At 48.7% G+C, this 12,968-nt stretch overlaps 1 protein-coding gene across 4 annotated transcripts in view; it reads left to right on the top strand.

The window, feature by feature from the left end:
- LOC116103215 (carboxyl-terminal PDZ ligand of neuronal nitric oxide synthase protein-like) overlaps positions 1-12,968 on the top strand; it is a 301,440-nt gene that overhangs the window by 266,564 nt on the left and 21,908 nt on the right. For all 4 annotated transcript variants that reach the window (XM_031388845.1, XM_031388836.1, XM_031388856.1 and 1 more), the window contains 3 exons: positions 2,207-2,373; positions 4,242-4,421; positions 11,615-11,780. In XM_031388845.1, coding sequence (XP_031244705.1) covers positions 2,207-2,373; positions 4,242-4,421; positions 11,615-11,780 — 513 coding nt within the window. The remainder of the gene's footprint in view (positions 1-2,206; positions 2,374-4,241; positions 4,422-11,614; positions 11,781-12,968) is intronic.

The following is a 12,968-nucleotide window of genomic DNA, read 5'->3' as shown; positions in this document are numbered from 1 at the left end:
GAACCCTTTCTCCTTCAGGAAGGCTGCTCACTGCCTGTTCCTCGCCACTTCCTTTATACCTCCAGGGCACCTTCTCGCTGTGTATAAACTGCAGGCAACCTGTTTTTTTCTTTTCCCATCTGCTTTCCTCAGAAGGACTTTCCACCGAAGGTCCAGAGGAAAACGGGGTGGTTTCCTGTGGGGGATCTGACTTCTGTGTCCGGGAGCTTTTCATTGAATGTAGTGTGTATCTTTCCGGTGGAGCTCTGCCTGTGGTGGGATGGCAGGCCCATGATTGTACAGAGGAAACGTATTTACACTTGGAGATTGGAAAGGGCAAGGGCTGGAGGCTCCCCTGGCTTCTTTGATGTCAGCACTTTCTCTTCCAGGGATTCAGCATGGATTTTAGGGCTCTTATTCACTGGCACCTCTGTCTCCTTTCCCCTTCCTTGCTCTGCACCTGTCTTTCTTCTTTCCCTCATTCTTCTGCTCCCCGTGCAACAGAGGAGGTATATCTTTTGAATCTTTTGGCAAACGCTGCCCTTGGCCGATCCCTGAGGATCGGCCCAAGATGGGGCCACTGGCTTTCAAGTCTTTATTGCCTGCTTGCGCAGCATACCTACCCTCGTCCAGGATCCTCCTGGAGAGGGTTTCCTGGGAGAGATCCCGCTTCCTTGGAGGTATGCCTTCTCCCGTGCAGCAACTGTCCAGCATGTGTGTGTGGACCGGGAGGCCTTTGGAAGGGCTTATTGAAAATAAAACCTGCTAGGGCCCAGCACGAGAGCTCAGCAGGTAAAAATGCTGCCAAAGGTTGGCAACCTCAGTTTGATCCCTGGAGCCTACATTGCCGGGGATTCATGCAAGTGCACACAGGTGCACATGGGCACATCCTCACCCAAACACTTACAAGCGAATACATAAATGCAATAAAAATAAGTAAATAAAAAGCTGGGGAAGGGTGACGCGCACTTGTCATCCTAGCATTCAAGGAGGCTGGCACAGGAAGGCCCAGCTTCAAAATGCCAAAAATAATGTACGTATATGTATACATATATGCTCCCTACATGTGTTTGGCAAGAATGTCTATTCTACTCTGAGCAAATGAGTATGTATATTAGTAGCCAACTCCCATGTCCTAAGTTAGAACTCCAGGCTACTCACCTGGTATACCTGCAAGCTGTGGCCCTTCACCCGTGGGAACTGCCATGGTATTCTCTACTTCTGTCTGTCCAATTTCGTTTTTAGATTAGTGTTTCCATTCTTTCCCCCTTGTCTCTAGGATCTGTTTTCAATATCTCCTGCAGACCCTTCTAGAAGCCTCCCCCTTAAGTGCCGAAGTTTCTCCTGGATGTGGTCCCTGGTTCCTTTTCAGACATGCATGTACTCATATTTCTGTCTACAGGTTGAATCTTTCTCCATCTCTCTGTCCATATGCTTAGTCTATTTAGTCCTAGGCTCCATGTCTGCTAGGTTACCAAGATTCGGAATTGGTGCCCTAGCAGGCTGTAGTCAGGACCAACTGCCTTTTGGTCCCTCAGCAGGGAGGGAGGGAGGGGGGCATCACCTCAGCTCCCAGAAGAAAACCAAGCATACTATTGACTTGTAAATATCAGGCTTATTTTCCCCAGAAATAAGCACATTTGCATAGGAAGGATTTACAGCCACTTTGTTAGGTAAAAGAACACTTTTACTTCCTAGTGGAAGGGGGGACGACAACAACAACAAACAAACAAACAAACAAACAAACAATCCCTGGGAACAAAAACCTACCATGTCCCTGAGCATGAAATCCCACCAGTTCCTGGGCTTGGATTTCAACCTTGCCAATGTCCAGCCCGGGAAAACTCCACCCTTAAGAAACCATATATAAAGCCTGCCTCCTGCTTCCTGTGGCTTCTCACCTTGGCAGAGGCAGCCACCATTTTGTGTCTCTCTGAGCTGGGATGCAGTAGAGAGAGCAGCCCTTTTCTTCTAGAATCTCTACACCTTGCTGATAGAGACATACCAGGCACCCAGCTTGAGGAATGTTCATTTGTTTCTGGACTTTAGGATGACACTGAAGAGACATATCATACTGGGTTGAAAAGGTGTATTCATGTAACTCGAATGAAAGGATGTGTGAAATGTCAGCCCATGGCATGCCTGAGCTTGGCTAACTGAGAACTAACACAGTAAAGAGGTACAACTGTTTCATGGGTCATGGTTCCCTTCCCTGTCTTCCCCGCAGGCCGCCAGCTCATGGGAGCTGAGAGGGTCTCCACAGCCACTGCAGAGGAAACTGACATTGATGCTGTGGAGGTCCCGCTCCCCAGGAATGACATTCTAGAATTCAGCCGAGGTGTGACTGATCTGGATGCTGTAGGGAAGGACGGAGGCTCCCACATAGATTCGACGGTAGGTGATCTTCATGTGTGGTCCCTGTGCCTCTGAGAGCAAGCTGGGTCACAGCTGTAGCTCGGGGCCCTCAGTTGCCTCACAAGTCTCTGCTGTGGCAGCTTCAGAGTGAGGTGTTCCGTCATGCTGTGGCAGTGTGGGAGCGTATTTCATTGCTTCCTAGAGGGGTCTGATGTCCATGGACTCAGCATCCACTGATACAAGAGAGGGTGCTGTGGAGTTCTGTGTTGACCACCTGGGGAATCTCACCAATGTTCTACCCCCTTTTCCCTACACAACAGCATCTTGTATTTGCTCATCCAGAAGACCAAAGTGATATAGCTAGTCATGTGACTTAGTGAAAACAAACACCAGTCTGTTTGAGCCTTCTCACCTTGTCTACTGGTTGTGTGCCTTCAAAACCCTTGGATAACAGCTCTGTTGAGTCTAGAAACTAGCTCACTGCATGTTAGAAACTGACACCACATTGAGGCAGTCCTCCACACCCCCAGCCTAGCATTCCATAGGTGAGATGACTGTAAATTATAGGGGGCCTTCTATGTAACCCAGGAAACAAACCCCAAGAGCCTTGAGACTAAATTCAAACCTGAAGACAATTAGACTAAGAAAAATAAAAGCCAAAAGGAAAGTTCCTGACCAGTCGGTGCAACCCTGGGGTTCCAAGGCCACTCACTGGCATCTTTTCTCACCCTCCGTCTCAGATTAGGCCAGTTCATAGGTGTCTTAGTCAGGGTTTCTATTCCTGCACAAACATCATGACCAAGAAGCAAGCTGGGGAGGAAAGGATTTATTCAGCTTACACTTCCACATTGCTGTTGATCACCAGAGGAAGTCAGGACTGGAACTCAAGCAGGTCAGGAAGCAGGAGCTGATGCAGAGGCCATGGAGGGATGTTCCTTACTGGCTTGCTTCCCCTGGCTTGCTCAGCCTGCTCTCTTATAGAACCCAAGACTTCCAGACCCGGGATGATACCACCCACAAGGGGTCCTACCCCCTTGATCACTAATTGAGAAAATGCCCCACAGCTGGGTCTCATGGAGGCACTTCACCAACTGAAGCTCCCTTCTCTGTGATAACTCCAGCCTGTGTCAAGTTGGCACACAAAACCAGCCAGTACGATAAGGAAACAACCTGTATAGTTCGGTGTGCAGTGCCTCCTGTTTCCTCTAATGCCCCATTACTTTGCTACAAGGTACAATAGGCCTTTGTCCCAGGTGCCTTTTTCCTATTGTCTGAAGATCAGCAGAGCCACCAGAAACAGAACATACCTCCTTTGAATTAACTCTGACTTATAGGAACCATCTGGGTGAAAGTGTCCACCAGGAGAGAGAGAAAGAGACAGGGCTGTGGACTGTCGTCACCTAACTCATAGAGGTCCCTCTGGGTCCTGTGTTGTGGTATCCAAATGTTCTTACCTCACTACAAGAAAAGATAGGAGAGGGAGGACCATCTGATCCTGGAAGAGGAAATGAAGGACAGTGCAGGGAAGAACTGGGACTATCTCCCTCTTGTTCTCGTAGGCACATGATAGGTAGCTGTGTATATAGACATAGATTCTAAAGCTAGAACCCCAATTCAAGGTATATGATTGGAAATAAGGGCTAAAAAAATATTTTACCAGCTGCCTATCTCCCACCCTAGCAGCAAATGTTGTCGAAGTATGAAGATCGAAATTTCTGACTGTGTGCTCCAAGTGCAGGTGTGCCAGCATCTCCTCCCTGGAACTATTCCTATGTCATTCAAGATGGAGCATCTCCAGTGTATGGGTTTTGCCCTGCCCATGGACCCATCGTGAATGTTATTACAGTGAGAGTGGGACCTCAGCGGTCGCTTCTGCCTGTGAGCCGTGTTCTGTCTTCTCTTCCCAGGTCTCACCCCATCCTCAGGAGCCCGTGCTGACAGCCTCTCCTCATATGCTGCTCCCTTCTTCTTCCTCGAAGCCACCAGGCTTGGGCACGGGGACACCCCTGTCCACTCACCACCAGATGCAGCTCCTCCAGCAGCTCCTCCAGCAGCAGCAGCAGCAGACACAAGTGGCTGTGGCCCAGGTTCTCCTCAGCCTCCTCCCTTCTTCACAGGCTCCACTCTCATGGGCTTGACGCACCTTCCCTAGCAAGGGGCTCAGGGCAGGTTTAAAACCTAGGGAGCTCTAAGGAACTGCTCATGCTGTGGGTTCATTGCTTGTTGGGGTTCTGGGAAGTGAAAGGGGAGGGGGGACAGATGGGGACTTCGGTTAAAATGGAAAAAGACAAAAAAAAAACCACATTGGTTCCCCATGTATCCCTCGCTCTGACTTAGGCTTGGCTGGCTTGGCTGAATGTTACTGGATAATGACTTGATCTTACCAAGGAAAAGAGATGTACGCAGCCCCTCCCTCCCTTTCCTGCCTTGTTTCCTTGTGTTTGGGGTGGGAAGGGATGCCCTTGGAGTTAAGACAGGTGTGACTATGACACAACTCTGCTCAGAGTATGAGTTTGTGCCCAGCATCCTTGCGTAAGCTGCTAATCTGGCATCCTGAACGCTCTTGACCGTAATGGGTACTCAGGCCTCCATCAGTGATCCACTTATTCCAGACAGTACTTGATTAGGAATTCATTAGGATAGCAATGAACTTTTAAGAATTTAGGTAGACGATCTGAGGGCCATTTGAGAACTGGCTACCTCTTAGCATCCAGATGGAGTCTACGCCCTGAAGCTGGGTTAGACTATAGCTGTTTTGGGGGAGACTGGGCTGATCGCCCCTGCTGCTTTCAGAGGAATCCTTCAGTTTGATTTCTATGGAGGACACTGTTAGTCATACTTCCTTGGAGTCTGGTAGGCTGAGCCTTCTCTCTCTAACGTGCCCGTCAGGGATGGTGAAGAAACAGGCTCATGTTCCATATAAAGGCTGGAGTCTGAAGCCAGAGCCAGGCAGGATCGGGACTTATGGGGGTGAGTGAAGGTGATCAGGAAGAGGGGATAGTTGTAGAGTTATCTGGGAAGGCTACTGTATGCACCAGCCTTCTAAGTCTGCTAGGCTTGACTGCGTGCTTAGATTGCCCATGTTCTACAGTCCAAGGAGCAGGCTTCTCTGGGAAGAACTTACTGGTCCTTCTTGTACGTTCTGCTTACTCTTCTCCTGGCTTCAGAGTGAAGCGAAGCCCCCTGGAAGAGTGACTCTTTCCTCTGTACACTTTCAGGAAGCATCTGGCAGCCTGTCCTTAATCAAATCTGCAATGGCGTGGCTTTAAAGAGCTCTCTTGTCATCTTGCCTTCGCTGACTGTACCCAAGGCACTAGCCTTATGGATCACTTTGTTCCACTTTGTTCACTTTGTTTCAGGAGATTTGGAATCAGTGGAATGCTGATTGGTACTGGATAGAGCCTCAAGGTGGGGTGAGGGTGGGAGACCAAAGGCTATGCCGTGTCGGGTGGGAGGATTTACAGGTGTACCCAGAACAGTGACAGAGAAAGGGGATGCCACTAATCCCTTCTTATGTTTGGAGAAAAAAAAATCATTCTTTGTCAAATGAAAGAATCCATCTCTGGCTAGCAACAGCAAGACAGTCTGAGACTCTTCTCCTTGGGATGGGGGATGACAGGAACAAGGCCTGAGCATTTCAGTACTGGCCCATTCCCAAGCTCAGCCGTTCCCCAAGTTTCCCATTGACTACAGATCCATTCTCCAAAGCAATTCTCTCTGAGCATATTAATTCCCAAGTAATTATTATTTATCCAAGAGTAGATCTGGTGCCTATTCATGCTGTTTTATTATCAGAGGGCATCTGGATGGGAAGTCAGCTGAGCTGAGGGCGAAAGGGAACCCAGTTGCACGTGGCTCATCTGCACACAGTGCTGTGGCAGTAGAGGAAAGCACTCAGTCTACGTACAGTCAGCCCGACCCACAGCTTACCACAGGTCTGCTGCAGTGAGGACAAACCCCAAGAGTGGCTTTCTGGCATAGCGAGTATCTGTCTTAACAAAACATCCATGCCCCTGCCCTATTGCCTACTTGCCTTTCTCCTACAAGACAGTGAGTCTAAGAAAAGAGTACAGCGTAGTGTTGCAGATTCTTTTCATAAGCATCGAAGCTCCAGGTTGGTCAGCCCGAGCCTCTCATAAACTCAGTGTCTAGCGGATCTCGCTGGCGTTGAGCTGCTGGACTCTCAGCTCAGTCAGTAATGGGATGGAAGGCCATCGTAGGGCATCAGGGCCCTGTATTGACACAGCGGAGAGTGGCAGGCTTCCAGAATCTTTCAAACAAGACTTAAGGTCATTGATGGCTTCTCAAACATAGTCCTCTGCCTGTCCTTGCTGTCCTCCTTAGTTGGTCTCTGACCACCTTTTATCTATCTGCATCTTCTTTACTGCCAGGGACACAGTAGGGAACAATTGGACCCCTCAGCTGACCCTTGGCTCCTTGGTCCTGCAGATGGATTCAGTCCTAACCCAGCCTCTTCAGCCTCTCTTACTCCATAGGATCTGATCCAAGGCCTTTCTGTTATCATCTCCATCCGTGGGTAAAATCGGTTACATAAGATAGGCAGGCCAGTTGAGGATAGGGTATCCTGGCATCGTGGACACACCTGCAACAGACCCAACTGTAGTCTGCTTGGTTCTTCTGCAGGACAGATTCGTTTCTGATGAAAAGTCAGCTTTTCCTTGCTCCGTCCGACCACTGCTAGCAAACTGCAGGGTCTCTCTGTCTTCCATTGGCCTCTCATTAGTGTCCACAATTCAGTAAGTCATCTCAGTGTTTCGGGTGAGAACATAGTTTCTGTTTCTCTGAGCTTCCAAGCCTCCCGGGTAATACTTCTCAGTTTAAACATCTAAGGGTAAAGCCCCAGTTTCATGCTGCTATGTGCGCTCTTAAAGTCGCTTGTTGCATTCTTTAGCCCCCCAGTGTGTTTGCTCTCACCCACCAGTCTGATTTGGCGGTAGCCTTTAGGCCCATAGTATTTAGTTCTTTTTGATGTGACTGTTTTAAGGCCTCCAAAGACTTCCTCCAGCCTCACCTCTATTCTTCCAGAGCCTTCCTTGGTCTTAAAACTCATAGGGTCAAACATGGTATTAACCATCCTAAGTATTCCCGGGTCATTTTCTCAATGTGTAAATAGTGAAATAATACCCCAGTCCCCCTGACACTCTCCCAGCTCAGCATGAGGCTTGCCTGGCTGCATTAGCTTTTCCGCTTTTACAATGGCCCAGAAGTTCAAGGGTGTGGGTGTACCCAGAGCCACACCTTGAATCCTACCTGGGATGTAGCTGGTGCCTGCAGAGCTGCATGCTGGGCCTGCCTGGCTCCAGGATGGTGGCTGATCTACAAGCCGTTAAGTGGGCCAGATCTGTTCATCATTTGCCAAGCCCTAGCCTAGCTCTTGGGGGGAAAAAAGCAATAGATAGCGAAGCTCATTGCTGCCATTTAAAGAGCTCCTCTACCTGTTGCCACTTGTGCTTATTTAGGAACAAGTAATTTGTTATTTATGCTTTGTGCTTTGTGGTCCTGTGTGTGTGTGCTGTCGTTAGAGAAACAGTGCTGAAACGTTCCGCACCCCCACCCAGGCTCTCCACGTAGCATCTGTCCTTGAGGCTTCTCCCAGTCCCCAGCCCTGCCCGAGTTACCCGGCATATGCATGCCGAAACAGCCTGCCTGCCTCTGCTTCCGCTTCCGTCTGGTCTGAGGAAGGGGGTGGAGGGAGGGGGCGCAAATTGCTCTGGTTATCTCCACTGCCATTTCCATGTGCCCGCCACTCCCTAACTTCAGCCTGGCCCTGCCCCCACTTCTGATGGAGGAGCTGGAGTCCAGGCAAGTAGGCCGGAGAGTGAGTGAGTGAGTGGGACAGTGGTCTGAGGTGGTGGCCGCATGGGTGGATGGGTTGAGGGTGAGGGTCAGAGTTTGGGGAGAGGTGCAGAGCTGGAGGGATTGGGGTTGGTGTCAGACATGTCATTCTGGGATTGGGGTACAGAGCGAGACAACCCAACACTGCCTGTGACTTAGTGCCATGTTGCTATGTCCGTGCCACCAGCTTAGTCTGGGTGGGATAGTCAATGCTCAAGGTAACATAAAGTACCCTGGGCAGTTTTGTGAAAAGATGTTAAGTTCTGTTTATGACTGGGGTCAGGGAGGGCAGACAAGATTGTACCTTCTGTCCCTGTCATACATTGAGAAACAGAGCCCAAAGCAAGGGTGGAGCTAACACTACCCGATTTTGATACTCCAACTCCATATAAACTCGGCTTCAGCCTTTGAAGACGTCTAAGCTGTGCTGTTCTCTTGGCCTGGGGGTTAGTTCTGTAGCTCGGAGCTCTGAGCCTCAGGCCTGATGCCACTCCTAATGGCTGCAGAAGCAGGTGGCTCATTAGTACTGACTTGGGCAGTGGCAGCAGTTTCTGTGTTTACGGAGCCTAAAAAACATCTGCAATGATCCAGCTCTGCGCTTGCAGAGGTAAAATCCTTGCGTAATCTGGGACAAGAGGCACTTACACTCTGGGCTGTTTGTTCATGCCACTTAATGTCATTGGGTTTTACCAGAAGCAAAGTATTTGAGGGTAGTCTCTCAGGTGTTGATGGCACACCGCCTTTGGAACTTGGACACCGGCCAAAGAAGCATGGCGCCTAACTTCTGCAAGAAGGAACAACTTTTTTTCTTGTTGTTCTCCTTCCTAATTCTTAGATGTCACTAGGGGGATCTGAGGACTTTTCTCAGTGACCCTTTAGCAAGTGGCCCCTAGTGTTTATGACTGTCTATCTGAATGCAGGATCAACTGTCCCAGCCCCTAGCCAGCCCTCTCCACTGACAGATGGGGCAGCTGAGGCCCAGAGAAAATTGTAGTTGTCTCGGAAGTAAAGACTCCAACACCCCAGCTGCAGGTACCATACCTGCTTCCTAATGGTCTATTCTGTTGGGATGCTGGTACCCAAGGGTGTGTGGCAGGTGCATAGGGAGCTCATAACAGATGCTAATTAATGCTGTGCAGCCATGTTCCTTATTTCCATCTTAGATTTCTATTTGATTCCAACCTAAGCAGAAAGTAAGAGATCTAATCAGTAGATGGTAGATTCCTTTCAAAGGTATTCCTATTTCACGTAAGTAACAGTGCCGGCCAGTAGAGTTTTAAGCTTGCCCGTTCTGGGGGGGGGGGGGGGGGAGTACAGGTAGGGGTTTCCCACAGCTCTTTCCCTTTTTCTTAGATTCAATAGGATTTAGGGGACTCCTGGGTGAAATTTCTCTATGCCTCAGTTTCCAAGGAAGCTACTGATTTCATAGCTACCCAGCGTCAGAAACCCGGGCTACGTGTTAATGACACATCTTTCCCTGGTCTCACCCCTCTTCGCATCCCTCCTGTGAATATGATAGAGCAAAGAGGGGGTGGCATCCTGATCGTGATAAGAACTCTGTCCTCAGCAATCCTTTATAGAGGACAAATTTTCTTTAGACTCATTAGGCATCTTCTCCCTGAGGAGGGATGAGCCCAACCTCGAGGATCCACTAATGGAAAGTGGCAGCAAATCTCATTAGTGGCTCTGCTCCGTCCACAGCAGAGCCAACTGCAAGGTCAGGGCTTAAGAACTGGACGGCGAAGGAAGCGCTCACCGCACCCAAATGTAATATTCTTAGTACTTTGTCCCAAGAAGGTAGATATGGAGGCTTATAGATGCCATGGTCAGCCTCCGCAAAAATGTGAATTTCTACAGCTTACTGCTTTTCAGAAATCAAGAGCATTTTGCCTGAATGCTTCCCCTCATCTGGCTTTCTCCTCAACCCCACATCCCCCACACACTGGTTCTTTGTCAACACCATGGTTTAGGTCCAGGAAAACTGTCTTCCCTATAGTCTGACTTAGTTCCAGGTGATCAAACTCGTCCATTCCCTTTCTCCAGAGCCTTCTAAAATCCTGCTGGTCCACTTCTGAGCACAAGGATCATGTTTGTGTGACCACTGACCTTGTGCCTATTTTCTTGAAGGCAGAGTCCTGGGTATCACCTCTAACCTATCCCTCTCTTCCCACTGCTTTCACCTCCAAGGGGAAATGCACCAGGAATGGCCATGTAAGCACCATTGGCGTAGAGCCTTTTGAGTGTGCTGTGGCTGGTCCCTGTGCCACAAGGATGTGAATAAATGAGGAGTTCACTGTGATAACAGCCTCATCCTTTCTATGGTGGTCAGAAGAGCACTTCTGTAAGTCAGTCAGTAAGCATTTAACCCCTTCCTGGCAGGAATCAAGGCTCTGTGGGTGTCCATTGGGAATAAGAAGAAAATAGGAAGACAGAGAAGCTGGTTCCCAGACATAAGAAGACAATCTATAATATAATATAATAAATATAATATAATATAACATAACATAACATGATATAATATAATATAATATAAGCCAGGATCCCTTCTAGCCTTGGTACCTGTGTCCAGCTCACTAATTGCAGTATAGTTCTACTTCCTGTGTCTTATTGCATTAATGATGTTCAGGAAATTGGGAGGAAAGATGATAAGATTATGGGCTCCAGGGGTGGGGGAATGTTGTGATGGTCTAGTCAGTATATTAGTGTTTGCATTTTATTTTTTAATTGATTTGAAATGGTCTTGTTAAGTGTTTGTGACTGGCCTGGAAGTTTTGCAGAATTGTTCTTCTGTTTTCCAAGGATTAGGATTACAGCATGTATCCACCATACCCGGCTACTTTTGGTGTTTGGGTTTTTTTTTGTTTTTAAAGATCATGGGTAAAGCTGGGTGTGATGCCGCACGCCTGGAATCCTAGCGCTCAGGAGGTAGAAGCAAGAAGATGACTGCAAGTTCGAGGCCAGCCTGGTCTGTGCAGCCAGTAGCAGGCCAGCTAGGGCTATGTATCAAGACCCCGTCTCAAACAAAGTGACGTTGGTTAGAAAAGTATGCTGTGTTGGGCCTAAACGGGTTCTTAAGATAGAGATGGAGGGTAGATTCTCCACAGGGACAATGTAGGAAGTGAGAATATCTTCACTATATCTTACACTTGGCGTGGGACTCAGAATATGTGCCTGAGGGACATCATGGCCCTTGTTGCATAGAGGGAGATCCACAGGGATGTTGACCTCTCTTCTCTTGGCTATTTTTCCAAAATTATCAATCCAAGTGCCCAGTTTTCCATGCAGGGTGTCTTCCTCTCATATTGAATGTGGAAGGGAACATCTCTGGTCCTAGCCATCCATTGGCAGCTGCTGTTTGTATTAACGTCCATCTCTTTTCTTTGTCCCTTCTCCTCTCTGTCTCCCTGCCTCCTCTTCTCTCCAGGTTCACTTGCTGAAGGATCAGTTGGCTGCTGAGGCTGCGGCCCGGCTGGAGGCCCAGGCACGAGTGCACCAGCTCCTGCTGCAGAACAAAGACATGCTCCAGCACATCTCTCTGCTGGTCAAGCAGGTGCAGGAGCTGGAGCTGAAGCTGTCAGGACAGAACACCAGTAAGCCAGGATCCCTTCTAGCCTTGGTACCTGTCTGTGTCCAAGCTTCATAAAAACAAGTTATTTCCGTGGACCCTGGGATTCTTGGCTCGGAGCCTTGATGGTGCCTTTGTATTTCAACAGAACCTAGTTGACATTGTTATTAGTCTTCACATCTCATGAATTATAGAACTGCAGAACCCGAGCACATCTTGGCTGCCTTCTATCCACTACACAAACTTGACCTTGAAGGTCCCTGGGAGACACAACCACATTCATCTGCTCTCTCCTGGCAGGGAGCTTAGCCGCTCTATATTCCAAACAAGCCCATTTCTGCCTCAGAGGGAATTTCCCAATGAGCATATATACTGAGTCAGATGGGGCATCATGTTGAATGTCCCCACAGGGATATACAAACTCCTCCACAGTTGATTCTCTGCACTATAGAGTTTACTCGCTGTTCTGTGTCACAGAGAGATGTATATCCATTTAATTGATAACGTAGCTGAGTAATTATAACCAGAGGGACAGTCACTGGCCTGTATAGTTCCTGGTCTGAGATTCTTTGCTGCCTCTATCCCAGATACCTCAGAGCTGAGCTGGGAAGCAATAGGCAGTCTAGGTGAGGCCTTCATCATAAACTTGCCTATGGGTAGTTCCAGGTATGCTTGAAGTCTATCTTGATCAGTTATTACAAACATCATTGCGATAGTTTTTTTTGTATGTGTGTAATCTCTTTTATTCTCTGTAGTCGTAGGTGCTGTTAGGCCCCTTGCACAACTGAGAAAACACACTCAGGGAGGTTTAATATGTAGCTCGGAGTCACGCAGTTAGCATACAGTGAGCGAAGCCCAGACTCACACTTAGTCGTTGCAAATCTAATGTTTTTCTAACTGTACTAGGAGTGCCCTCAAGCTACCCCTTTAGCTGGACATGGTCCAGCCCGTTGGGGTCCTTCAGCAGGAGTCAGAGACAGGGCTGAGGATCTGAAAGGTATAGCCGGGAGCCACTGTGTGTAAGCCAGTGTCTACGTTCCTTACTTATAAGGTTCCACTGTTGGCGTTAACTTGGAGTTGTGGCTGGGTTGGTAGGCCCCCCACCCCCAGTCTTCCATCTCGCATCCACTACAGGGCATTCAGTAGCCTTCAAACTCTCTGGAAGCTGCTCTTCTGTAGCCAGGTGCATCTGATGCCGGGGGCGGGGAGGGAG

Source organism: Mastomys coucha, unplaced genomic scaffold (assembly GCF_008632895.1).
Source record: "Mastomys coucha isolate ucsf_1 unplaced genomic scaffold, UCSF_Mcou_1 pScaffold1, whole genome shotgun sequence".
NCBI lineage: Eukaryota > Metazoa > Chordata > Mammalia > Rodentia > Muridae > Mastomys > Mastomys coucha.
Note: the sequence above shows the minus strand (reverse complement) of the source record. Positions and strands in the feature narration are given on the sequence as shown.